The 27,318-nt window shown below is 48.5% G+C and overlaps 1 protein-coding gene and 2 pseudogenes across 3 annotated transcripts; 1 reads left to right on the forward strand and 2 right to left on the reverse strand.

Annotated features, from left to right (window-relative positions):
* The first annotated feature begins 5,608 nt into the window (after window positions 1-5,608).
* On the forward strand, window positions 5,609-19,707 carry LOC133381338 (zinc finger protein 24-like). Of its 3 annotated transcripts, XR_009761664.1 has the most exons (4): window positions 5,609-6,517; window positions 10,352-10,490; window positions 15,654-18,869; window positions 18,966-19,707. XR_009761664.1 is itself a non-coding variant. In XM_061620333.1 (3 exons), exons 1-3 carry the CDS (start codon window positions 5,828-5,830, stop codon window positions 16,541-16,543), a joined length of 1,719 nt encoding a protein of 572 aa, XP_061476317.1. In that variant the 5' UTR covers window positions 5,609-5,827; the 3' UTR covers window positions 16,544-19,707. The 3 variants fall into 3 exon arrangements, 2 of the variants coding, with proteins under 2 accessions (XP_061476317.1, XP_061476319.1); XM_061620333.1 differs by having other exon boundaries at window positions 15,654-19,707; XM_061620335.1 differs by having other exon boundaries at window positions 15,657-19,707.
* Window positions 11,693-11,806, reverse strand: LOC133382583 (5S ribosomal RNA; annotated as a pseudogene).
* On the reverse strand, window positions 13,367-25,362 carry LOC133381339 (uncharacterized; annotated as a pseudogene).
* Between the last annotated feature and the right edge of the window lie 1,956 nt (window positions 25,363-27,318).

The following is a 27,318-nucleotide window of genomic DNA, read 5'->3' on the forward strand; positions in this document are numbered from 1 at the left end:
ACTTACTCCTGGGTAGAGTTATGGTACGTACCATAACTTTAAAGCACATTCCCTCCCCAAAGAATCCTGGGAAGTATAGTTTACCCCACATGGAGCTACAGTTCCCAGCAGCCTTAACAAACTACAGGTCCGAGGATTCTTTGGGAGGGAGTAATTACTCTGCTGTTCCATGATTCTATAGTTGAATTCCTGTATTGAGCAGGGGGTTGGACTTGATGGCCTTACAGGACCCTTCCAACTCTACTATTCTATTTTATTCTATGTACTTTGAATGTACAGGGCGTATCCAGCCATGGTTAAGGTTGCAGCTTCTTATCGTACTTTTCCTCGAAGGAGCTCAAAGGTGGTGTATGTAGTTCTTCCCCTCCTCCCCCGCCCGTTTATTCCCACCACAATCTTGTGAGGTTGGACATGGTAGGAGAGAAGTGATCTGACTAGGCTCACTTAGTGAGTTTCATGGCTGTATTGGGAGGGGGGATTTGAACCCCATTCACTCCCCTTCATTAGTCTGGCACTACACTGCACTGGCTTGCTTCCTTACAAAAAAAGTCTAAGAGTAATATCTAAAAGAAAATATATACAGAAATGTGTCTGAGGTGACCTTGCATTTGGGCTCCCAAGTAAGCCTGCAGCCTTTAACCTTTTTCAAGGACTCAGCCTCATTTGTTGATGATCGAGTTTACTTATGTTAAAAATAATTAACCTTGTTTTCCCTTAAAAAGTTAATGATTTTTTAAAATATAAGTACTTATAAAAGGTTCTTTTAAGGTTCTTTGTAAAAAGGCAAGGTATAATTATAATTGATTACTGGTCCCCAACATACCCCAGGGCACCAACAGTGCCCTCAGACATTGTCTTTGGCTCCCGCCGAGGCTCCTTCACCCTCCCAATTTGTTTAAATCGAGTTTTTTGGGACAGGGTGTTACCTCCTTCTTTTCTCAAAGTTTTATTTGTTTTGGGGTGTGTTGTATGTGTTTTGCCTGTTGGTTATTTTTTTTGGGGGGGGTTTTCTGAGCATTGCCAGTTTTTCCATCTGTGAAATGGGTATTTCTTAGTGCCCATGATAGCTTCTAGAGGAAGGCAATGGTAGACCATCTCTGAATACCTCTTACCATGAAAACTCTATTCATAGGGTCGCCATAAGTCGGAATTGACTTGAATGTAGTACGTGATAGCTTCTTCATGTGCCACCATGACCAGAAAAGTTTGAGGACCCCTGAATTACTGCTACTATTATTACAAGGTTGCGGACTCATAAATTACTACTATTAAAAGGTTGAGGGCTCCTGAGTTACTACCACTGGTAGTATTACTGCTGTTGTTACTACTAGTAGTATTGTTGTTAATAATAGTCAGATACTGCCTGATGTGAGATGTACACAAGACAACATAAACATACACACACCTTCTCAAAACAAGGAAAGTATGTTCCTTCCCCCCTTTAGAAAACACCCACAGTTACTTGGGCAGAAGGCAGATCAGGATCTCTTCTACTGACAGATCTCGGGGTGATTTGTAGTAGATCAGCAAGGCTTTCTGACACCCAATTCTTTTAAGTTCAGTTCTGGTCCTTGAAACAAATGCCTAGGCTCAGACTATGCTCAGAGAAACCTTGCTCTTTCATTCTAACAGTACACCTCTCTCTCTTTTTAAACATTTATTACCCACTCTTCACTCAAAGATCCCAGGTTACAACAATTTTAAAAGACAGCAGTAAAAACAACATAAACTCCTCCAATAGGGTGGGTTCTAAAAATAAATGGCTCAGGTGTCAAAGGCCAGGGTAAAGAGGTGTGTCAGCATTTGCCTAAAACTGGACAGGGAAGTTGCCAGATGCACCTCATTGGGGAGGGAGTTCCTCAACTTAGGGGCTGCCGCAGAGAATGCCCTCTCCTGGACCACCCACCCACCCTGAGCTTTCGAGGGTGGCGGAAATATCAAAAGGACTCCCTCTGTTGATCTCAACACCTGAGAGGGTGTGTAGGGAAGGAGGTGGTCTTTCAGATATTTGGGACCTAAGTCGTTTAGGGCTTTAAACGCTAATGTGACCACCTTAAATTGAGGCCAGACACAAGCTGGCTACCGCTTGGCTCTGGCTGGGGGACCTGAGAGACGTCAAGTCTGCCCCACTCTTGGCTTCAGTTCAGATGAGGAACCTCAGGCCTCTTTAGCCTGGACGGAGGATAGAGAGGGATATGTATGTAAATTAACATTTCTTGCTCCACCCAGTTTTGTTCCTGGCCCTGCCTACCACTGACATGTGGCCCTCAGAAGGTTGCCTAGAAAGAAATCCAGCCCTCGAGTTGAAAAAGGTTCCCCACCCCTCTCCTGTGCAAACATGTACAGATTTAATTAATTAATTCAGGTTGCAATCCTATGCACTGAGGGCTACATTCTTCCTTGGCCAAGCCTTTGGGAGCCCAGTGGGTGTGGCTACTTACTCACTCTACTCTCTCTCACACTCACACATACAGCATCAGCTGATCTGTGCAGATTAGCTGAGGACAGGGGGCGCGTTATCTCCCACTCTTTGTCATCAATTTATTGACCGGGGAGAGGGCAATTTGCTTCCCCATCAGGGCACTGGGGCTGGGTGGAGAAATGGAAACTGCACCACTCACCCCAGTGCTGCTGCTGACAAAATTGGTGGGTGGAGAAATGGAAACTGCACCACTCACCCCAGTGCCGCTATGGACAAAATTGGTGGGGTCTTAAAGGGGCAGTTCAGGCATCAGACCCGGGAATTACCTGGGAGTAAGGTCCTCTGGAAGCAAAGGTATCAGGCGGTGATCTTAACCCTGACAGGGTTGCGACGAGGCTTAAGTGAGTGGTAGAGCTGCATCTGCCAGCCCGCTTCTTGAAACGGCCATGGTAAAGGCCATAGTTCAGTGATAGGGCATCTGCTTTGCATGCAGGAGGTCCCAGGTTCAGTCCCTGGCATCTCCAGGTAGGGTTGGGAGAGACCCCTTGTCTGAAATCCTGGAGAGCTGTTGCTGGCCAGTGTAAACAATAATGAGCTCAATGGACCTCTGGTATGACTCAGTGTAAGGGGGAGTATCTTAAGCAAGTACCTTGTACTCTGCCTCGAACTTCTTATGATTTGATTTATATCCCGCCCTTCCTCCCAGCAGGAGCCGAGGGCGGCAAACAAAAGCAGTAAAAACACTTTAAAACATCATAAAAACAAACTTTAAAATACGTTAGAACAAACCTTCTTTAAAAACATTTTTTTAAAAAGCTTTCGAGACATCTTAAAAAAAGGTTAAAAAACATTTTTTAAAAAAAGTTTAAAAACATATTAAAAAGCAATTCCAACACAGACGCAGACTGGGATAAGGTCTCAATTTAAAAGGCTTGTTGAAAGAGGAAGGTCTTCAGTAGGCGCCGAAAAGATAACAGAGATGGCGCCTGCCTAATGTTTAAGGGGAGGGAATTCCACAGGGTAGGTGCCACCACACTAAAGGCCGATTTCCTATGTTGTGTGGAACAGACCTCCTGATAAGATGGTATCTGCAGGAGGTCCTCACCTGCAGAGCGCAGTGATCAACTGGGTATATAAGGGGTAAGACGATCTTTCAGGTATCCTGGTCCCAAGCTGTATAGGGCTTTGTACACCAAAACTAGAACCTTGAACTTGGCCTGGTAGCAAATGGGCAAATGTATATAGGATAAATGACTCTTCCTTGTATGTTCCCCTCCACCTCCCAAGCATAAAGCTATGCTAAAATGCTTATGTGGCATGTGCAAGCGAGCCTCACAGTGAAGGCTTTTGTGGGGGTGGTAGGGTAAGATTTGTGTGTCTGTGTGCAGAGCTAATAGGGAAATGGGCATCTGGAGAAAGGGCAAGAGGGGCTTCTCCTTTGAAGAGAGAGAGGCAACCTCGAGCCTAACTGCTCCTGGAACCTCTGAAGGGTGAAAAAGCAATGGGACGTGTTTTTTTCTTTGTCTTTAAGTGCAAGGGGATGCGGTCTGAGCTCACATCTGCTGCTGTGTTTTCTGAGGGATTTCTTTTCCGGAGAGATAACGTGTGGTCTCTCCAAACCACTTCCTCTGCTTTTAAAGCATTCCGTCTGTTGCCGCCCTTAATTTTTTCCCTTCCCCTCGTGTGCTGACGTGGCTGAAGAGCTGGGGCTCCCTAGTCCAAATTTGGAGGGCCTTTGAAAATGTATTCCCCCCGGCCCCTGCTGTGCTTTACCCATGTCTGTGTACGCTAAGGGAGCTGCTTGCATCTATCTAGGGTATGGAGATGCTCTTGGTAACAGTGTCTGAGCTGGTGCTCCCGAGTCCCTCTTATCACCGGGATGGGGAATTTCGGGGCCAGAGGGGTGCGTGTGTATGTGTGGGGGGGGAGGAGAGAGGGAGTTAGATGGTGTTAGAAGAGGCATTCTTTCCTTCGTGAAAGGAAGAGGCATTCCATCCTGTGTGTGTATATATGTGTGGGTTCTTCGGCCCACTTTGGCGTCTCGCCCTGCCCACCACTAACGTGTGGCCCCTGGAAGGTTGCTTAGAAGGGAATATGTCCCTTGGGCTCAGAAAGGGCTCCCCTGTACCCACTCTGCCATTTGAAGGCCCCTGGAGCCTGAAACATGATCCCTCCCCGCCCCCAACTCCTCCAGAAATCTACTCCAGGAGTCCACAGGGTTTGGCCAATCAGAGTACCAATCTGAAAACGTATTTATTTATTTATGGTTGCATTTTTACCTCACCTTTCCTCCAAGGAGCTCAAGCTGGCATATGTGTTTCCCCCCCCCCTCTGTTTTATCCTCTCAACAACCCTGTGAGGTAGGTTAGGCTAAGAGACCAGTGAGTGGCCCAAGATCACCCTGTGAGCTTCATGGCCGAGTGGGGATTAGAACCCTGGTCTCCCAGGTCCTAGTCCAGCACTCTAACCACTGTGTCATGCTGGCTGTCAGTGCTCACCACAGACTTTGTGCTGAAGGGATGGGCTGCAGAGGGACCTGCCTTGTACTAGCTCCAGACATTTTCCCTGTCGTGCCCCAAAGTGTCTTCTCTGGATGTCGGTGGCTTTCTGGAGTCTCAGAGAGGGTGCTTTGCTTCTGAGCTATAGTCATTCCCCATGCTGTGAAGTTGGCTCATGAGGTTGCCTTGTTTCAACAAACCATAGTTGAGATTAGTCGCCATTTTAGGCTTCTGCCAACACTCTGAGCCAGCCTTCCGGAACCTGCTGTCCTCCCAATAGTTGTTGGACTCCAATGTCCATCATCCCTGACCGTTGGCCACGTTGGCTGGGATGGATGTTGGAGCCCAATAACATCTGGGGGGGGCAGCTGTCCAGGCACAGGCCGGACACTTTAGGGCGGCCTCTGTGGACGCTACCTCCCTTTCTCAAAATCTGCTTTCTTCCTCAGGGAAAGCTCCACGTTTTTGTGGAAGACCGTCTCTCCTTTTTCTTTTTAACGTGGAACATCTGAGTTGTTGGACTCCAATGTCCATCATCCCTGACCGTTGGCCACGTTGGCTGGGATGGATGTTGGAGCCCAATAACATCTGGGGGGGGGGCAGCTGTCCAGGCACAGGCCGGACACTTTAGGGCGGCCTCTGTGGACGCTACCTCCCTTTCTCAAAATCTGCTTTCTTCCTCAGGGAAAGCTCCACGTTTTTGTGGAAGACCGTCTCTCCTTTTTCTTTTTAACGTGGAACATCTGAGACAGTGCGTTCACCGTGGTATGAGCTGGTTGCAGTGACCTGGGCAGGTAAAGGAATCCCAAGATCCAGACGAATCCAGAGCCCTTTGGCTTGCTGGTCACATTCAGGAGATTTCATCCCTTGCGTTGGGAGGAGGGTGTCCTTTGGAAGAGAGAGGAAAATGTCCGCCGAGCAGGCCCCGCAGATCCTCCAGGAGAAGAGTATCCGGGAATTCCTGCAAAGGAAGCCGGGGGAAGAGATTAAACAGGAGCCATGTGACCGGCTGCTTCAACAGTGGGAAGTCCAGTGGCAGGAGTTCCTGAAGACGGTCGAGACCTCTCAGCCAGGGCTGGGTCCTCAGCAGTTGCCAGAGGAGCCCACACCGTGGGACGACGCCAAGGCCTTCCTGGCCTCCTTCGAGCAAGTGGCTGAAGCCTGCCGGTGGCCCCGGGAAGAGTGGGTGACCCGGCTCCTGCCGGCCCTCAGCGGGGAAGCCAAGCAGGCCTTCAGCAGGCTGGAGGGCCGAGACAGGAAGGATTATGGGAAAGTGAAGGCGGCCATCTTGCAAGGGGATGCCATCAGCCGGGAGAGGCAGCGCCAGCACTTCCGGCACTTCCGCTACCAGGAGGCCGAGGGCCCCCGTGGAGTGTACAACCGGCTCCAGGAGCTTTGCCGGCAGTGGCTGAAGGTGGAGAGGCACTCCAAGGAGCAGATCCTGGAGCTGCTGATCCTGGAGCAGTTCTTGACCGTCCTGCCGCCAGAGATCCAGAGCTGGGTGAGGGAACGTGGCCCGGGGTCCTGTGCCCAGGCGGTGGCTTTAGCCGAGGATTTCCTGTGGATGCAACGAGAGTCTTTGAGGTGGGAACAACAGGTGAGGCCCTCCTTTCCCTCCCTTCTGCTTTTGGGTGTATGACAGTCTGTGGGGAGAGAGGTTGATATGGAGGGATTCGCCCCTCTCGAGGCCCTGTGTGGGCACGCAGCAGAATGAGGTGGGGAAGTCCCAAGTCAAGTATTTCTAACCGGGATGGGGAATCTCAGGCCTAGGGGCCACATGTGGCCCTCCAGGCCTCTCTATCTGGCCCCTGCAATTCTCTTGGAACAGACCCTCACTGGCTCTGTTTGCCATCCTGAGTGTTTTTGCCTGGCTGGTGGTATGTGTCCTTGAACTCTGATGATGCCTCTTCCTTGTGTGGAGGGAGGATAAAGTTGAGTGTGTAGAAACTAGCTTACTGTACAAAGATGATGATGATGATGATTATCATCATTGTTTTCATTTTCATTTATATTCTGCCGTTTCCCCAGAACTGGGAGTCAAGGTGACGTTCCAAAATTAAAATATATACAGTTAAAAACATATCAATAAAACATACAGAATTAAATGTAATTAAATTCATTCATATACATTCAACTATAAAATTAGAACCAATTAAAATATAGCAGTATAATCCCCCCACAAAATACAAATCAGTGAATACAGCACCCTAAAAACCGCACCCAAAAACCAGCACCCTCAAAAGCCTGTCAGAACAGGAAAATCTTCACCTGCCGACGGAAGAACAGCAGGGAAGGAGCCAAATGTAATGGAGGTTACATCCGTGGCTCCACCTACTTTTGTTTCTGGCCCCGCCCACCTTGTGGGTGTGGCTCTCAGAAGGTTGCCCAGGCAGGAATGCGGCCTTCAGGCTGAGAAAGGTTCCCCAACCCTGATATATGGGTCACCTTTCAGGCCAAAACCCTCTCAAGGTCACAATTAGCGGTGAAAACGCAATAAACCACAGTTGAAAACGTTTACAGCGTTGAAAACAGTGTCCGTTCAACAAAACAGAGCACCACAGACTTAAAAGCAGCTTGAAATAAATGTGCAGGAAACTGGTGCCTCTCCAACTCCCATCATCCCTTGCTACTGGCTGTGGTGTCTGGGACCGAGGGGTGTTGGGAGTCCAACAAGACCTGGAGGGCCACAGATATTCTCCATCTCTCGTTTATAGGCTATAAAGGAGGAGGTTGTATGTATCTTCCCAGGGAGGAACTTGCAAAAAAAATGGAGCCACGACCAAAAAAGGTCCTGTCTCTTATGCTTGCCAACCTAGTGGATCTTGATGGCTCACAGACAGGGCTTTGTGGGGGGATGGCATTTTTCATAGTATTGGAAGGGACAGCGGAGGTCATTGTTGTGCCCTCACCTTGCTAACAGATCTCTTTTAGCAGAGGGTGATGTGTTTCCTGTTTTTATACACCAAAATATAGCAATGCCGGGTTAGGGAGTCCTTTCTATATTCCCTCAGCCCTGTTGCTATAACGGTATCCAGGTCAGCCTCAATTCCCCTGTGGCACTTTGTCTCCTTAAAGCCCACAGTTCCGAGCTGAGCTCCTGTGAGCTGATACTGTGTCACCCCTTCGGGTACTTGCTGCCGCTGCAGATCAATGTATCTGATTCACCCTTAGCATCGCCGGGGACAAGGCACGTGTGCTTGTGAAAACAAAACAATATGTATTATTGTACAGATGTGCTTAAAAAGAACAAGTTCACTTTGTGTTTGTGAGCATGTGGTTTTGATACATTCCTCTTGGTCTTTCACTTAAGTTAGTCATTCTTTAAACTCTGAAAAGCCTGCCTATTCTACCCACTCTACAGTATTCCTAATGTGTCTCCACCTCTCCTCAATCTAAATAAACCCCAAACAAGCATTGATCCTATCTTGACTATCTACCAACCTCTGCTCAACACTATCCAAACATTAGTTGTTGTTATGTGCCTTCAAGTTGCTTACGACTTATGGAAACCCTATGAATCAGCAACATCAAATAGCATCTGTCATGAACCACCCTGTTCAGATCTTGTAAGTTCAGGTCTGTGGCTTCCTTTATGGAATCAATCCATCTCTTGCTTGGCCTTCCTCTCTTTCTACTCCCTTCTGTTTTTCCCAGCATTATTTTTTCCAGTGAAATGTCTTCTCATTATGTGTCCAAAGTATGATAACCTCAGTTTCATCATTTTAGCTTCTAGTGACAGTTCTGGTTTAATTTGTTCTAACGCTATCCAACTGCCAAATTGTTGTGCACTCAAATGTCAACAGTCAACTCTCAGTCACTCAGCCAATCACCAACCAGCACACTCTAGCATTCTACTCACTCATTCCCCCGCCTTCCAACACTCACCGCTTACCTTAAATATTCTAATATCAACTCTTACCGCAAATGCCAGAATACATAAGCAATTAAATAATATAATATAAAGGTATGGAGCATCACAGCCATCTCCCCGCATAAGAAACTGCTTGCAAGGAGAACTCTAGGACAGGGCTGGGGAACTTGGTGTGGCCCTCCAGATGTGGTTGGACTCCAACTCCTATCATCCCCTGCTACGCACGCACGCTTGCTCGCTCACTCACCCCCCCCACACTCTCTCCCACAGACACACACTCACATACACACTCACATACACACTCACATACACACTCACATACACACTCACATACACACTCACATACACACTCACATACACACTCACATACACACTCTCTTTCACTCTCTTTCACTCTCTTTCACTCTCTTTCACTCTCTCTCTCCCACACTCACACTCTCTCCCACACTCACACTCTCTCCCACACTCACACTCTCTCCCACACTCTCTCTCCCACACTCTCTCTCCCACACTCTCTCTCCCACACTCTCTCTCCCACACTCTCTCCCACACTCTCTCTCCCACACTCTCTCTCCCACACTCTCTCTCCCACACTCTCTCTCCCACACTCTCTCCCACACTCTCTCTCCCACACTCTCTCTCCCACACTCTCTCTCCCACACTCACTCTCCCACACTCACTCTCTCCCACTCACTCTCTCCCACTCTCCCACTCTCCCCCACACTCACACACACACACTGTCACTTTCTCTCTCTCTCTCATACACACACGCACACACACACACACACACACAGAGTGTGCATGTCTCAGCACCAAACCACCTCCTTCTGCTCAGGTCCTCCAGATGTTGCTGAACTGCAACTCCCATCAGCCTCAGCCGGCATGGTCTGATGGTCAAGGGACGATGGGAGCTGTAGCCCAGCAACGTCTGGAAGGCATCAGGTTCCTCATCTCTGAGATATGCCCTCAGCTGACCTCCTTGCTTATGAGAAGGGCATTGCCTAGTACAGAGATGGGGAACCTGTGGCCCTATGGTTGGTGCTGGACTACAGCTCCCATCGTTCCTGATCATTGACCACCCTAGCTGGGGCTGTTGAGAGTTGGAGTCTAAAATACCTGTAGGGCCTCTGGTTTCCCCATTCATGGTGAAGGTGGAACATCAGTCAGAGCTGGTCTGGCTCGTTCGGCAAGATAGAATCTAGTAAATCTGGTGAGTATCTTCTAATTTATTTACTGTTTGTATCCCCCCTTTCCTCTAAGGAGCTCAAAGTGGGGTATGTGGCTCCCCTTCATCTCCCAATTCTATCCTCACAACAACCCTGGGAGGTTGGTTAGTCTGAGAGGCAGTGACTGCTTCTAGGTTTACCCAGCTGATCTTCATGGCTGACGCAGATATTTGAACCCTGGTCTCCCAGCTCCTAGTCCAGCACTCTAACCACTACCCCATGCTGGCACACACCACATGCATATGTGCTTGGTGGCCGAGTGGGAGACTGCTGTGGTCCTGCCGGTCCTCTTCCTTGGTGCTGTTTCAGGTTCTGATCCTCCCTGCTGTTTCAGGTGGTGACAGCAGGGCCACCCTTGGCAGCAATGGCCATCTCGTTGGCTGAGGCAGAGCCGGCGCCGTCTGATGCTGGGAGGAGGCAGCTGTGCATGGTGGTGAAGCAGGAGGTAGACACCGTAAACGTGAGCTCTCATGGTGAGTACAAAATACCAGGCAACGCTAAATAAGGATTTCTGCTGCTTTCATTCTGTGGTTGCTGTGTGATTTATTTATTTAAATTAGTATTTCCAGTCACACCATAATGACATCACAACAGTCCACATTCATATATTTTTTTTAAAAAAAGATTTCCCTACTGGAATTCCGTCTCAGTGGCTGGATTCACACGTAACAAGGAACCGTGGTTTGTGCCAACCACGGTTATAAATTCTCACCCCATGGTTTGAGCTTCCAGACCTACGAAATCATGGACATTCAGTGAAGCTGAATGTTGGAAGATTCAGGACAGACAAAAGAAAGGACTTTTTCACACTAAACTATGGAATTTGCTTCCCCAAGAGGCAGTGATGGCCACCAACTTGGATGGCTTTAAAAGAGGATTAGATAAATTCACGGAGGATAAAGCTATTGAGGGCCGCTAGCCATGATGGCTGTGCTCTTCCGCCATTGTCAGAGGCAGTATATTTCCGAACACCAGTTGCTGGAAACCGCAGGAGGGGAGAGAGCTCTTGCGCTCAGGTCCTGCTTGCAGGCATCTGGTTGGCCACTGTGAGAAAAGGCTGCTGGACCAGGTGGGCCATTGGCCTGATCCAGCAGGATCTTCTCCAGTTCTTATGTGATTATTTCTTGTGCTCCCCAACCCCCCCCCCGTTGCAATTCCTTAGTTGTCAGGGGAAATGATGTATCAGAGTGCCATCATGGACCAAGAAGGTGACTGCAGTCAGACTAGGGATAGGAGAGAAATTCAAATTGGTTCACATTTAAAGGCAAATGTATCTGAATTGCCTCTTTTATATACCCAGTCAATCGCTGTGCTCCACAGGCGAGGGCCTCCTGCAGATACCATCTTATCAGGAGGTCCTTTCTATACAGTGTAGGAATCAGGGATGTGAGAGAAACTAGTTTGCATTTAAAGGCAAAAGCATCAAATTTGCACTGTCTGAAACGATACGCAAACCAAAACACAAGCATCCTTTGACATCTGCTGTTCTCCAAATGCTGCGGTGCAGCTTCCCCAGCCAATATGTATGAAAATGCCTAGTGTAGGGTGGTTGTTGTTGTTGTATGCCTTCAAGTTGATTATGACGTATGGTGACCCTATGAATCTTTTTTGGATATATTCATAGGGCTTTCATGGTAAGAGGTATTCAGAGGTGGTTTACCATTGCCTTCCTCTAAGCCTACGGCACCCAGTAGTCCCAGGCAGTCTCCCATCCAAGTACTAACCAGGCCTGACCCTGCTTAGCTTCCGAGATCAGACGAGATCGGGCATGTTCAGGATGGCTGTAGGCATTGTAGGGTTAGATGGGCATAAAAAGAGCATGACAATAGCATTTAAAAATGCATTATATTAGGGAAATTGCCTTGCAAAAAATGGTACACTAGGCCATATTGCTTACAAACATGTGCACGTTAGGAGACATTCACACTAAAACACTGGCCAATTTTCATGAGGACTGAGAACTTGGACATCCTCCAAACCAAAGCTTGGCGAACCTTCAGCCCTGTTGTTGGACTATAGCTCTCATCTTCCCCGACTGCTGGCTGTGCTGGCTGGGGCTGGTGGGGACTGGAGTCCAGCAACAAAATCGGGCCACAGATTCTCCATCCCTGCCCTGAACCGTGGGAAAAACCCCCGAGTCTCCTCTTCGAACCGTCCCTCCTCCCCTTGCGTGCTTGGCTTAACAGAAGTCTTCCTCTTTCCGGCCAAACTGGCAGTTTGACGCTGCGGCCAAGCTGTGGTTGAGTGAGCCCTCCAGACCAGGATGCACACGCTTGGAGACAGATAGGAAGAGAGCAACAAATAACTGAAAAGCAACAGTGAGCAACTTGAAGGAGAGGAGAGGGCTGTAGTGCAGTGGTAGAGGATCCGTTTTGCTTGCAGAAGGTCCCAGGTTCAATCCCTGGCATCTCCAGGAAAGGCAGAGTGAGAGCCCCATCTGAAGTCATGGAGATCCCCTGCCAGTCAGTGCATACAACACTGAGCTGGATGGACAAGTGGTCTCACTTATTATAAGGTAGCTTCCTATGTTCCTAGTCCTTTGGGGAGGGGGGGCTTAGATTGGCGGTAGAGCATCTGCCTTGTGTGCAGAAGGTCCCAGGTTCAATCCTCTGCATTTTCAGGTAGGCTTTGGAAAGACTCGCTGCCTGGAACCTTGCCTCTGCCAGTCAGTGCAGACAATACTCGACAATACTCAGACTAGATAGACCAATAGTTTGACTCAGTTTAAGGCTGTTTCCAATGTAGCTCAGTGGCAGAGCATCTGCCTTGAGTACAGAAGGTCCCAGGTTCAATCCTCGGCATTTTCAGGTAGGGCTGGGAAAAGACTCCCTGCCTGAAACCCTGGAGATCCTCTGCCAGTCAGTGTTGACAGTACTGATCTAAAAGACTGATGGAGTGTCTGTATAAAGTATGCAGATACATAAAATATCTTTGGGGGAGGGCGCTCCCCCCCCAAACAGCCTTACTGTGGCTTTTAACAACATTAAGTAAGATTTCTATAAATGCAAACCATTCATTTTACCAGTTGCTCTTACACTCAGGTCCTGCTTGTGGACCCCTGATCATGAGCCCCTGGTCCAACTTTTGCAGGGGAGATATATCTTTCACTAGCCTGCTAAAGGGCTCGTAGCCTGCATTTCCACCCTGGCTGCAGTGTGGAGATGGCGGCTATAGTGTGAGAAGCTATTAATCTCTTGAAAGGTTAGCAAAAATAATAATAATCATTTAAAAAAATTACAGGTTAATAATGCTCATTTATTGACTGAGTTTATTTAACTGAGTTTATTTAACAAAGACTGGGTTTGTTTAACAAAATCTATGTACCACTTGATCGTAACAAACCCTCCAAGTGGTTTACAAGAAATATTAAAATTATCAATAAAACAGTTAAGATTTTAGACCTTTAAAATCAGCCGTGAACTAAAATCAACTCCCAAGTGTCTGGATAGGCTTGCCTAAACAAAAATGTTTTAAGCAGGTGCCGAAAAGAATACAGTGAAGGCGCCTGCCTGATGTCAACAGGCAGGGAGTTCCAAAGTTTAGGTGCTGCTGTGTGTTACGACACATGTCTATGGGGCCTGAGTGTGTGTGAATCTACCACCCACGTGTCCCATTAAGCACACCTCCTTGAGAGGAAGGGGATCTTTTGCTAGGGATAAAACAAGGGCGTTGCCCTGAAGTGTGCCTAAATAGTGTGTGTATAACTCCCCCACAATGCAGGTCCAAACCAGACTGAAGCAAAACTTTCTATTATTGAGAGTAAAGAGGATAGCATTACAAAATTACTAGGTGTGTGGCAGGATTAATCCTTAATACTCTAACTCATTCATAACCATAAACGAAAGAAATAAAAAGTCTCTATTGCTATAAGGAATGACAGGTAGGAGAGATTACCTATCCTAGGCCCAGGAGTAGGCAGTGGACTACAGCTGAAGTGATGTGAAGGAGCTCTGGCCAAAAAGCAAGAAGGAATCTCTTTGTCTGAAGGTTTGCGCAGAGACACAGACTCCCTTCCTGGTTGTGGCCCGCAGTCCTGTGCCGCGTTCCTTGAGAGCGTAGTTACACATGCTGGAGCTCAGATCGCCATCCCTACCGCCCTCGGTTTCTAGTCCCACTCTTAAGTACTGTACACTTTCCCTCTTACAAATCAATGTGAAAAGGAGGGGTCTGGGTATGAGATGATCTCATGTTGTGTGTGTGTGTCTTGCTGACACTCAAAAAAACTCAGGCTACTTTCTAATGCTTTCTTTGAACAATGGGATCGTTCTGCTGACCTTGAGGGAAGCCTGCCAAGGAAGAAGATAACGTTTATTTCCGTTTCTTTTGGTTATTTTAGTTGCCCACAGAATGGCCTTGCTTCTATCCTCATTTCACAGTACTGCAGGAATGCATAACGATCCTGAAAACAGGGGGTGTGGGGTGGGAATTATAGTCCAGAATGCTCCAGGGTCTTGCCACCACTTCAATTCCAAATGAACCAAAGTGGGGGTTAGCCGAGCACTCGTAACATGTGCTAAAAAGAATGATTTCATACAAGCGCAGAACAAGTACTATGTGGCGTCTGTAACAATGCCAGTTCCGCAGATCAAAGTGTTCAAGCGGGCTCATTGGAGGTAAGACGATCCCGCAAGTAAACTGCTCCCAAACTGCTAAGGGCTTTTTGTACCAACAGTATCACCTTGGGCCTGGCCTAGTAACAAATCGGCAGCCAATGCAAATCTCTGAGCAGGGGCATTACCTGCTGACAGGGTCTCACTCCTGTCAGCAACCGTGCTGCAGCATTCTGCCCTAGCTGCAGTTTCCGGGTCAAGCGTGAGGGAAGCCCCAGGTAGAGTGCATTGCAGTAATCCAGTCTTGACGTCACCAAGTGGAATCATTCTTCTCTTTGGCTTTTCTGCTGGGAAGCCATGGCCCTGTCTGCCACTGGCACGTAGCTCTCCAAAGCTTGCGTCCCTTGGGCTGTAAACCCCTGCTCTAACCTCGCTCCTCTGCAGTTAGGCTTGAAAAAAAGCCTTCTATTGCCTCCAGTAGGAGGCTTTTTCCAGTAGAAGGCTTTTTCTAGCCTACCTGTTGCTCTGGGGCTGGGAGGGGCTGCAGACCACAAGGGGAAGGCCCCCATGCCAGCAGTTCTTCACCCGTCAAGAGATTGTCAAATACAGGAATACCCCGCATTAACGTACGCAATGGGTCCAGAGCGAGTATGTAAACCGAAAATGTACTTAAAGTGAAGCACTACCTTTTTTCACTTATCGATGCATATACTGCACTGCAGTCATCATATACGGGCATAACTGATGTAAATAACACATTTATAACTAAAATACAGTAGGCCTTATTTTAAGAAAAAGTTTGTAGTTGGAAACTGATCGGGCGGTGGCGTCATGCCGTTAAGTGTCCGTTCTTGCAAAGCGAGCGTACGTAAACAGGGAATGGTGCCACTGTAAATATGTCTGTACTCGTGAGTGTCCGTAAAGTGAAGGTCCGTATAGCGGGGTATTCCTGTACGTATGAGCCTTTGGAAAGAAGTGTGGCATCAGAACTATTCCCCCCACCCCCAAGGCAGCACTCCAGTTCAGTTCCTGGTTTAAAGGCTGTTTCTCTCCCTTCCATCCTCATCAGGCCTCTCTCTGTTCCAGCAGGTGTTGCCCGACAGAGTGAGAATAGCGGGGAACTTCTTGGGGTCCAGTCACAAAGGGTCGAGCAGCAAAAGCTGGAAGAAAACTTTGGGAATCAAGGTGGACCAAGGAGGAGAACGAGAAACCACCAAGCTGAGAAGTGGAAGAAACCCCCCATTGCTTGTCAGGGAGGTGGGTTCCATAACGCTTCCATCCCCGAAGAGAAACCAGTTGAAAAGCGAAAGTACAAGTGCAACGTCTGTGGGAAATTCTTCAGTTATAAGTCGAGCCTTAAAATACACCTGAGGATCCATACGGGAGAGAAACCGTATAAATGTCAAGAGTGTGGGAAGAGCTTTATTCGGAGTGATCTCCTTGCCTCTCACCAAAGAATCCACACGGGGGAGAAACCGTACAGCTGCTCATATTGTGGAAAGAGCTTCTGTGATCTATCCACCCTTATTAAACATCGGAGAATTCACACTGGGGAGAAACCATATGTGTGCTTGGAGTGTGGCAAGAGCTTCAGTCAAAAGGCAATCCTGAATTCACACCAACGAATTCACACAGGAGAGAAGCCACATAAATGCATGGAGTGTGGAAACAGCTTCAGTCGGAGCACCTACCTTACTTCCCATCAAAGAATCCACATGGGGGAGAGAACATATAAAAACATAGACTGTACCAGGAGCTTTTCTGAGCAATCTGGTCTTATTCACACTCCGAGAATTCATGTAGAGGAGAAACCTTATAAGTGCCCTGAGTACAGCCAAAACTTCAGTCAGCAATCGTCATGCCTGGCACATCAGAAAATGTACACATTGAGCGACACTATCAATGTTTTTGAATGTGGAGAGAAACTTCAGCTAGAGGCAACATCTTATGAGACTTCCGAGCATCCTAGTACTTAGCCTCTCATCTGGTCGCCTGTGGTGATTTGAGTTTGCCTCCTGGTGACCATGTGTTTCCACTCCAACAGGGATTAAACCCACATGCTTTAAAGAGCAACATTATAAATGGTTGAGCTATTTCCATCCTTCAGTGGAGATGCAAACTGAGGGTTGTTGTATATGCTGCTTCTATTTTGCAACTAGTTATATATAAAGTTTGAGAGAAGAGGTAGGAATGCAGAGTTCTCTCTCTCTCTCTCTCTCTCTCTCTCTCTTTTTTTTTTTACAATAGCATTTCAATTTCTCCCACTCTGCCATTCCTGCTTCTCAAGCAGAGAAACCAGACCTTCACTCTTGTTTAGGGTTGGGCGTTTGATCGGTCAAGATCAATTTGGTCAATAGACCTGTCAGACGTATTCTTAAACAATGATCAAGTATTTAAAAATAGTACTGTTTCATTAGAAAATGGCTAATTAGAAAATGGCTTTCCCTGACTCTCCAGAATTGAAAGCAGGGCAGGGGAATCTTGTTTTCTGTTGAGGGCTGCATTCCCTTGCAGATTATCTTTTTTTTAGGGGGGGGTGCTGGCATTGGATGGGGGCAAAGAGCCAAAAGTGGGCAGAGTTTGCAGGATTGCATAGTTGTCTCTCTCCATCCCCCTCCGCCCTCCTTCCCTATCTCTGTCTGTCTCTGTCTGTCTCTTTCACCCCATTTCTCTCTCTCTCTCTCTCTCTCTCTCTCTCTCACTCACTCACTCACTCACACACACACACACACACACACACACACTCACACACACACACACACACACACACACACACACACGTTTCCTTCTGTCTCTCTCTCACCCCATCTTTCTCTCACACAGAAAATGTGGAAAAGGAAGCCGTTCCCAGAGGGTTAGAACTGGATAGCAAGAGTGGGCCCACAACACCCAGAGGACGATGTGAAACCAGGCTGGGGGACACAGGCTTGCCACCATAGATTTAAAGCCTCGCTTGCAGCAGTATCTAATATGTATTACTTCAACCCATACCTTCAAGTTCTTCTGAACCACAGCTGTTTTTCCGGAGACCCTGTCTGTCACAGGAGCTTTACAGAGCTGCCAGCCAGATCTCCTTGGGGTGGGGGCACTTCCTGGTTCCTGCAGCAAGAAAAGTGGGAATCCGGGGTGGTCCTAGGCAGTGATGTTTGGCCCCTGATGGCTGCCTGAGTTCCTCTTCCTCTTGGGCAATGCCCACAGTTCTAGCAGGTGGCCTGTAAGAGGAGCTTTACATTGTTGTGATGCCCCTCCAAAATGCTATGGGGGGGGACAGCCTGTCCTTGCTAACAAGTTGCATCACAATGGCATTCTTGGAATACTTGACCATATTTGATTATCGACAATATGAATAAAAATGACTGCAAAATTGACAATATGAAGACCATCTAGCTGACCATCTATCCCCTCCTCCATCTAGCTGTTCATCTGTCCCCTCCTCCCCTTCTACCTGCTACAGGGGCCATGTACCCGATCATGAAAGGGGAAGTGAAGAATCAGAGGAGGGGGAGAGCTGCTAAGAAGGTCAAGAAGACTCTCCCCCTTCACTGAAAAATCTGGGTTCTTGCTTGGTGGGTGTCAATTCTGCTGATTTCTTCCTATCCCATTGCCCTCCCACCGCCCCTTCGCTTACACTCCGGATGGGGAGAATGAACGGCTGGTGTTCCCCTTCCTCTTTTGTGTTGCTGTTGATGGTAGCTGAGCTGGCTGGATTTGGGAGCATTGGTGGGCCAGTTTTTGCCCCACACTGCAAGGGCAGCGCTTTTCCTTCCCACTCTGTGGGAATGCATAAGAGCCACACTCTTATTTAAGGGAGAAAGTGAAAAGGGGCACATTCAGGAAGAAGAATGGGCTGGGTCTAAACTTCTTTGGTGCTCCAGTGCCCGCCCCTCCTCAGCCATTAGTAACTGAGCCCCTTAATCATTTGAATTGCTCCGTCCTGGTCCTTGGTCGCACCAGAGTGTAACAGAATGGTACGAGAGTGCCGTGGTTTTTTGGTTTGTTTAAAAAATATAGGCAGTTACATGGTTGGTGGCTTTGCCTTTGCTTGTTAAGATGCTCTTCTCATGCCTTCTTTGTAGTCAGTCGCAGTTGGTTAAAGAGGGCATTGGTGGCTGGTGCCCATCAGGACTAGGAGGGCGGAAGCCGAGGAGCCCACAGTACGTAGAGGCAGATCCAATGATAGGCAGATCCAAGGAACTCTCCGTTTTCTCCCCATTCTTCTCCCTGCTGAGTTCCACAAGGGGCCAAACTGAGGCTGAAGAGAAGGAATCAGACAACCCTGGCTACCCTCTGGACTGGTTGTGAGTAAGAAGCAGAGCTTGGAAAAGTTACTTTTTTGAACTACAACTCCCATCAGCCCAATCCAGTGGCCATGCTGGCTGGGGCTGATGGGAGTTGTAGTTCAAAAAAGTAACTTTTCCAAGGTCTGGAGAAGGCAAGTGGGCTTGGAGGAATCGAGACTGAGGTTGGTGGGGCAGGGTCTCGGTTGCCCCAATAGGCCAGCCTGCACTGAAAGAGGGAGTAGGGTGTTCTTAACATGGCACAGCAAGCCTACTAAGCTGGTTTGCTAATTTGCCTTCCCGAGAGCGTGAACTTGCTCTCTTAATCCCCCCTTTTTGGTTCTTGGGACTTCTCCAGTGGTGCCTCCCATCAAGCTTTTCACGAACCATAGGCTCCCTCCTCCATAAAGCCGTCACTCCCATTTCCCCTAACCCCTAGCACAGTAACGGGGAACGCGCAGGGCCTGGGAACCTTTTATTAAGCCTGAGGGCTGCATTACTTTCTGGGCAGCCTCCCAGGGGCCAGGGGCAAACGTGATGGAGCAACACATGTAAATTTTACCTTTTCCCTGGGGCTGCAAACTTTTTGGGGAACCGTGAAGCAAACTCCAAGGCTGACTATTTGCATTTAAAATGGCAGCGGTTGCTTTTGTGTTTTGTTTTCAATCGCTTTGCTATCTTCAAATGTACTGATTTGTGTTTTTCAAATAGTTTTTAAAAATGTGCTTTTCCCCCTAAAAATACAAACTGTTTTTTAAAAGGTTTTGTTAAGTTTGTAACCTAAACTGACTTTCAGCCCTGCCGTTTGGGATGTGTAAGATATTTTAGTAAGCTAAATAAATAAACTGGGCCTTGAGAGAGCATCATGATTGTCGTCGTCATGATTATTGCTAAAAAAATAATGCTGAGTTCTTTTTCAGCTCGACGTAGTATGAAATAGTATGGGGAAGGGCTGTGGCTGAGGTAGTGCAGCTGCCTTGCATGCAGGAGGTCCCAAGTTGAATCCTTGGCATCTCTGGGTAGTGTTAGGAAAGACTCCCTGCCTGATACCCTGGAGAACTACTGCCTGTCAGTGGTGACTGTACTGACCTATACGGACCGATGGTCTGAGAAGTGAAGCAGCCCATACATCAAATGTGAATTTTTGAGGCTGTATTGACAGAGCTAGTTTCTGCACAAGCAAGCAAGAGGCATTATTAGAATTCAAGGACAGATTCCAGCCAGGTGTCATGCCTTGTTGTGACCCAGACTGAGCTCTCAGAGGATGAACAAGATACCCCACAGGTCAGGGATCTTGAGGAGAAGGCAGAACCCCCTGAATCCAATGCCGAGGATCCCGTTGAGGGCTCTCACCTGAAGAAGAACCTCTGGAGATGTCAGAGGAGGCGGTGGAGCCAGCCCCCAGTCCTCGAGAGCACCGGCGCCGGAAGCTTCAGGTCCAGGCCGAAAAGTGATGGCACAGTGCACATCTATGGAACCACAGTTGGTGGTCTACTTGTAAGTAAGGGGTTTACTTGTGAGTAAGTGATCCCTGATACTCCTCCTTCACCAACAGCTGTGGTCAGGATGCTGTTTAGGAGGCGAGAGTATAACAGGCCTCCTTCTGGAACCTTCCAGTGGCTGGAAACGACGCAGGTCTCTAGCTCATTCTGGACTGTAGTGATGGCTCCTTCCTGTGTTGCCCCTTGTGGAATATCCTATGATCCTGACCTTGCTTCTGGATCAGGTTTTGATCTCTACTGGGGCTCCCAAACTGTTGTCTGTAAGCTTCATTCAGGGGCGTGCCTGCGGATTTGTGACCAAAAACGGGAGACGGCACAGCCATCCTGTCAAATATTCAGATTCATTTCTAATTCTATTTTTATTCCTTCTTTTATCGTATTTGATCTGACTACAATTTGAATAGAGTGGAATTCACACTGTAATACAACCAAATGCAATAGATAAGAAATAAGAGAAGCCGTAAAAATGACACACTGCATCGAGCACAGCGCATGACAATTGGCTGCAGCAGGCAGAAAAATCATTAAGTGGTCCGCCGAGACCCTCAGCAATGTTCAAGTGGTCTTTATGTGTATGTTTATGTCTGTGTGTGGGCCTATATGGACTCCCTGCGTTTGACCTTGGTTTGTTAGGACTGCACTGGACCTTAGCCTCAGAGACAGCCCCTGAGGGCAGCCCCTAGAGTAGCCTTTCCCAACTAGTGGGCCACCAGATGTTGTTGGACCACAATTCCCATCTTTCCTGACCGTTGGCAATGCTGGCTGAGGCTGATGGGAGTTGTGGTCCAACAACATCTGGTGGCCCACTAGTTGGGAAAGGCTAGAGCGTGGCACCAGGCACCAACACTCAAAGAGGCTGCAAAGCAGGGCCTGGCGAGGGGGTCATGGCCTGGGGAAAGTCTGAGGGCCCACACAGAGGCCTGGAGGGCCTCTTAATTTAGCCCATGGGCTTGAGGTCTGCCACCTCTTGTTTAAGGAAAACAGCCTCGCGGGCCAAACTGAGAGCCGGGTGGGGAACCCAGGCTGGAGGTTCCCCACCCTTGACATAAACAGATGGTTTTGTTTTGGCGACGTGAGGACTGGTGCTCAGAGAAGTGAGATTACTCATACACCGAATGGCATAGTGGTTAGAGTTCTGGACTGGGACCTGAGAGACCCAGGGTCCAAATCCCCACTCAGCCATGAAGCTCGCTGGGTGACCCTGGGCTAGTTACTGTCCCTTGGCCTAACCTATCTCCTTGTTGTGAGGATAAAAACAGGGGAGGAGGGGAACAAGATGCACCACCTTAAGCCGCTTGGAGGAAAAGAAGGATAGAAATGTCATCATAAAATAAATGAAATGGGTAGGATGACTGCCTTAGGATTCTGCAGCCGAAAGCCTTACCGAGTAACTCAGCATTGGTGCTCATCTCTCCATCGTCGCTCTCTTGCTTGGCCTCCCCGTGCACCGGGTTCTCACCGCCGTCAGGTGGAGCCAGCTCTGCCTTGCAAGTGGATCCCCCAGCTGGTGTCAGCACCTGGGAGCAGGAGGGTCAGCTTTCAACATGTGGGTGGGAGGCGCAAGGCTGGAAAGGCCATAGCTACATGCTATACCTCCCCCCCCAATACATTTGGCTTAACTTCAGAGGTCCTGCTCTGCGCCCACCCATCACAGCAATAACATAGCAATCTGCCACTTTTCCAAGTGCCACATAATGTTCTTTCTGCGCTCGCGAGGAATCGTCCTTCACCTACACTTCAAAACTTCCCATTGACATTAGGTGGGCACCTTTGCTATACTGTTTTTGGCGCCTGCTAAACAATTTTCTTTTGTTTAAGGAAGCCTACTCAGACACGGAAATTTAACATACAAATTTGTCATTTTATTATATAACTTTTTTTTCTAAGCCCTGACTTGGGAGTAAAGTTGTCAACTTTTAAAACCAGCTAATGCTCCTGTAGCTTTAACAGCGTGTTACCCCTGCAGAGGTATGCACGATCTCCATGTTTATCTCCACATCAAGAGAAGCCTCACCTGCTCATTTCTGCGGGCCAGGCTGTTGTTCAAGGCAAAGGTGCGTGCCATCCTGTTTTCTTTTCCCGGTCGGTTGGCAACCCTACTCGGGACACTCACAGCAAACAAAGCAACTCCCTCGTACCTGTCGTTCCAGTCTCTTGTCAGCCTCACGCTGCAGCTGCAGGAATTCCTCCGCCAGGGCCACTGCCTGGGAGCAGGTCTCCGGGCCGTGCTCCCTCACCCAGCTCTGTGTCTTTGGGGGCAGGACAGTCAAGAACTGTTCCAGGATCAGCAACTCCAGGATCTGCTCCTTGGAGTGCCTCTCCACCTTCAGCCACTGATGGCAGAGCTCCTGGAGTTGGCTGTAAACCCCTCTGGGCCCCTTGGCCTCCTGGTAACGGAAGTGCCGGAAGTGTTGGCGCCACCTCTCCCTGGCCAGGGCATCCCATCGTAGGATGATGGCCTTCACTCTACCATTCCAAAGGCCCACTCGGCCTCTCCGCTCAAAGCCGGCAGGAGTCGGGCAGCCCACTCTTCGGTGGGCCATCGGCAGGCTTCGGCCACTTGCTCGAAGGAGGCCAGGAAGGCCCGGGCATCTTCCCATGGAGTGGGCTGTGCCGGCAACCCTGTGACCCTCCAGCCCGAGCGAGGGGACTCCACTGTTTTCAGGAACTCCTGCCACTGGGCTTCCCAGCACTGAAGCGGCCCTTCGCCCAGTTCCTTTCTAACCTGTTCTCCTGGTGGCCTTTGCAGGAATTCCCTGAGGCACTTCCTGTCACCCAGGGTGGGAGAGTGTCCTGCTCCCCTCTCTGAACCGAGGCATGCTGCGTCTTGAGTCTCCTCTTTGAACCCTCTCAGATTCAGCTGCTCTGGTGGCACTGACAACTGGAGGCCAAATCCTGACTTTGTCTCCTGGTCCAAGGCCATCCTGGAAGACTTGCAAAGGAATCCCCTTTCCCTGGACTGGGCTTTTCCCTGGATGGAGAAGAGGGGGGGGGGGAGCATGCCTCATGCGGTCCATCTAGCTTAGTACTGCTTACACGATTGGCAGCTGCTCTGCAGCCTTAGCTGGAGAGGCCATTGGGGACTGAACCTGAGGCCTTATTTATTTATTACTGATTATTATTTATTATTTGATGTGTATCCCACCCTTCCTCCCTGCAGGAGCCCAGCAGGAACCTTCTGCATGCAAAGCAGATGCTCTGCCTACTGAGCTACTGCCCCTTCCCTGAATATTTTCTTTTCCAGCCGCGTATTGTCAGAGCAGACAAATTAAAAATTTTGTGCTAGTGGAAACGGCCCTTGTTTTGATCCAGTTTGCATACATTTCGGTGTGAACTGAAGGGTTACGGGCTACACGGGAAGCTGCCTTTTACCAACAAGTCAGATCGTTGGTCCATCAAGCTCAGTAGCGTCTGCACTAACTGGCAGTGTCTCTCCAGGGTTTCAGAGAGAGGGAACATTCCCATCCCTACCCAGAGATGCTGGGAATTGAACCTGGGACAAGAGAAGGCATGCCAAAGGTCCCAATTTCAGTCCCTGGCATTTCCAGGTAGGGTTGGGAATGTCCCCACCAGAAACCCTGGAGGACCTCTGCTGCCAGTCCGTGTGGACAATATTGAGGTAGATGGACCAATGGCTTCACTCGGTATAAGGCAGTTCCCCCTTTGCGCGAGCAAACGTCCCCCGCCTGAAACCTGGACAGCTGCTGCCACACAGAGTAGACAACACTGAGCTAGGTGGACTGGTGGTCACATTCAGGACAGGGCAGTTTCCTGCGCACCTTCTGCACGCAAAGAAGATATCGGACGGCTGAGAAATTGTTGGAAGTGGGGCAAGAGCAACTCCTGTTTTGTTCTTTGTTTATGTTCCAGAAGGGAGATAGAGTTAGGGTCCTCCAGATGGCTAGGCTTGACTACCTTTACCTGTGATGCTCTGACTGACTTCCTTCCATAGTTAGACTGATATGCTTAGGGAAGCTTATCTGCCCGTCCTCCTTCCACCCTTTCCTCTCTTCTCTTCTTCGACTGTCCGAGACAGAGGAGACACCTTTCTCTCTGCTCTCTCTATCCTAGCCATTATGGCAGCTCCCAAGCCTGGGCGTTGGCCTCCAACTTAGTTAGTTAGAACTAGGTGTGCCTTTCCTATCTACTATGTATTTCTATAAATAAAGTAGCTGTTCTTATTTCACTAAGTCTTAAGTCTCAGTGATCTCAATGCAGGGTAAAAGCCCACTACTTAGGTAAACACACACACTGGCACACACGCATTTCAGACCGTTGACAATCTCTGCTAATATCTCATAGAATCATAGAATCGTAGAGTTGGAAGGGGCCTAGAAGGCCATCAAGTCAACCCCCTGCGCAATCTATACAAATTTACACAACAGAAATGACCCTTCTGCCTCCTGACAAAGCGAAGTCTGCTTTGGTAGAGCTTTAGAACCCCAACCACCACTCTCTGTTTTGGGCTCCCGCCTGTAGATCCCCCAGAAACCCTGTCTCAGAACGTGGGAAGCTGCCTGATAACCGAGTCGGACCATTCATCTATCTAGCTCAATACGGTCTGCACTGACTGGCGGCGGCTCGCCAGGATTTCAGGCGGAAGACACTCCCACCTGGAGATGCCACCGGGGATGGAAGCTGGGACCTTCCGCATGCACTGCTGCTGCTCTGCCCCTGAGTTGTGCCCCTTCCCGCGGTTATTTATTTCAGCAAGGACCTGCTGCCCAAGCCTTTGAATGCAGAAGGCAACTAGCTCCCCACCCCCTTCCGGCTTTGCCCTGCCATGGAGGGAGGGTTAGTGTTAGCTCTCTCTTTCTGCCTGCCTGGCTATGTTCCACCCTCCCAGGCAGGGATCTCTCCCTTTCTCCATCTCCTTTCTCCGGAGGTACAAAATCTCCTTTTAACTCACCCAGATTCAGACGTGCAGCGCCATACAGAGCCCGGGGAGCTTCACCAAGCAGCCACCCCCCCAGCACGGGAGGGGAGGGATGTTCACAAGAGCAGCTAGTGAGTTAATTACCGAAGCGGAGCAGGGGGAGGGGGGAATAGAGCAGCACGGGGGGGGGCTTACTCAAATTCGAAGCATAGACTTGCCAAAGGGTAGACTGGTGCGCGGAGAGGCATACTCTGCTTTCAATGGAACGTTTTCTTTCTTTTCCCATACACGCCAGTGAACGCTGAGGGCCACTTAATGATTTTTTCTGCCGGTGGTAGCCATTGCAATTCCGTAGGGTGATAGACAACGCTCGTCCTACACAGAATTAACATAATGAAGTTAGGAGACAGGACTAAGTTAGGTTCATTCATTTTAATAGGTCTCATCTGAGTAGGTCTCAGTTGGTAACCCCTGGAACTCATTGTTGTTTTTACATGCCTTCAAATCGATTTCGACCTATGGTGACCCTATGAATAATTTTAGCTTCTAGTGACAGTTCTGGTTTAATTTGTTCTAACACCCAGTTATTTTTCTTTTTCGTGGTCCATGGTATGCGCAAAGCTCTCCTCCAACACCACATTTCAAATGAGCTGATTTTTCTCTTATCCGCCTTTTTCACTGTCCAACTTTCACATCCATACATAGAGATTGGGAATACCATGGTCTGAATGATCCTGACTTTAGTGTTCAGTGACACATCTTTGCATTTGAGGACCTTTTCATAAAACGTAAGAAATAAAAGAAGCAATAAAGATACAATTAAAAATCAATGTGGATATTCCATGCAATGGTTGCTCCCTCTCCCAACCACAAATCCAAAGCCCATGGACCACATTTTAGGAGCCCCTGCCCAGGGGTGTAGTCATCCAGGGTCTCGGGGGGGGACTTAGACCCTTTATTTTTGGGGGAGCAGGTCCCAGCAGGGTCCCTACGCCTCCAGCTTCCTGTGAGGCAATCAGCATGGAAGGGGAGTGTGTTAGCTGCTGAGAAGAATGTTCTAACACACTTCCTTGACCTTTCCTGCTGATTGGAGCCAGAGTGAAAGGAAGTGAGTCAGCCACTGAGAAGAGTCTTCTCAATAGCTGACGCTCTCCCTTTTCATGCTTATTGGCTATTATGTCTATTATGGGAGAAGGCGTTAAAAAGGATTTCATTCTCAACTTCGGAGCAAAAAAGGGGGGGAGGCATGGCTATGACTAACATGAAGGGGCATTACACTTCTGAATTTGCCACTATACTACTGCACCTGCCTGCCATATCTGACTGAATCCTTCCTGCAAAATACAGTCAGCTTGGACGTGTGGTGCAAGTCTTGTTGTTATGTGCCTTCAAGTCGATTACAACTTAATGGCAATCCTATGAACCAGCGACCTCCAACAGCATCTGTCATGAACCATCCTGTTCAGATCTTGTAAGTTCAGGTCTGTGGGTTCCTTTATGGAATCAATCCATCTCTTGTTTGGCCTTCCTCTTTTTCTACTCCCTTCTGTTTTTCACAACATTATGGTCTTTTCTAGTGAATCCTGTCTTCTCGTGATGTGTCCAAAGTATGACAGCCTCAGTTTCATCATGTTAGCTTCTAGTGATAGTTCTGGTTTAATTTGTTCTAACACCCAATATTTGTCTTTTTCACAGTCCATGGTATGTGCAAAGCTCTCCTCCAACACCACATTTGAGATGAGTTGATTTTTCTCTTATCCGCTTTTTTCACTGTCCAAGTCTACCCTTCATTTATCTCTGCAATTTGGAGTTCCTCTCTAGGAAGCCGGGGGGGGTGCGTTCTTCTCTTCTCTCCCGGCTGAGCCAACTTCCTCTTCCTCCTTCCTTTTGCACCACAGTTGTAAAAACTCTATAGAGTGACAATCTCTTTGTCTGCATTTCAGATGTGCTGACTATTTTTTTGTTCTGTTTGACTCTCCGATCAGATGGGGCGGGGCGCAAGGGAGGAGATTTTAAACAGAGCTGTGATTCCACACACACACACCCCAAGAATAGCAAGGGAGAAATCCAGGACTGGCTGTGATTATTGTTATTTA

The sequence above is a fragment of the Rhineura floridana genome, chromosome 3, assembly GCF_030035675.1.
Source record: "Rhineura floridana isolate rRhiFlo1 chromosome 3, rRhiFlo1.hap2, whole genome shotgun sequence".
NCBI lineage: Eukaryota > Metazoa > Chordata > Lepidosauria > Squamata > Rhineuridae > Rhineura > Rhineura floridana.

Coding starts and splice junctions, on each gene's coding strand:
- LOC133381338 (XM_061620333.1), top strand. CDS start 5,828: ATGTCCGCCGAGCAGGCCCCGCAGATCCTCCAGGAGAAGAGTATCCGG. Junction 6,518..10,351: donor CTTTGAGGTGGGAACAACAG/GTGAGGCCCTCC, acceptor CTGCTGTTTCAG/GTGGTGACAGCAGGGCCACC. Junction 10,491..15,653: donor CGTAAACGTGAGCTCTCATG/GTGAGTACAAAA, acceptor TCTCTGTTCCAG/CAGGTGTTGCCCGACAGAGT.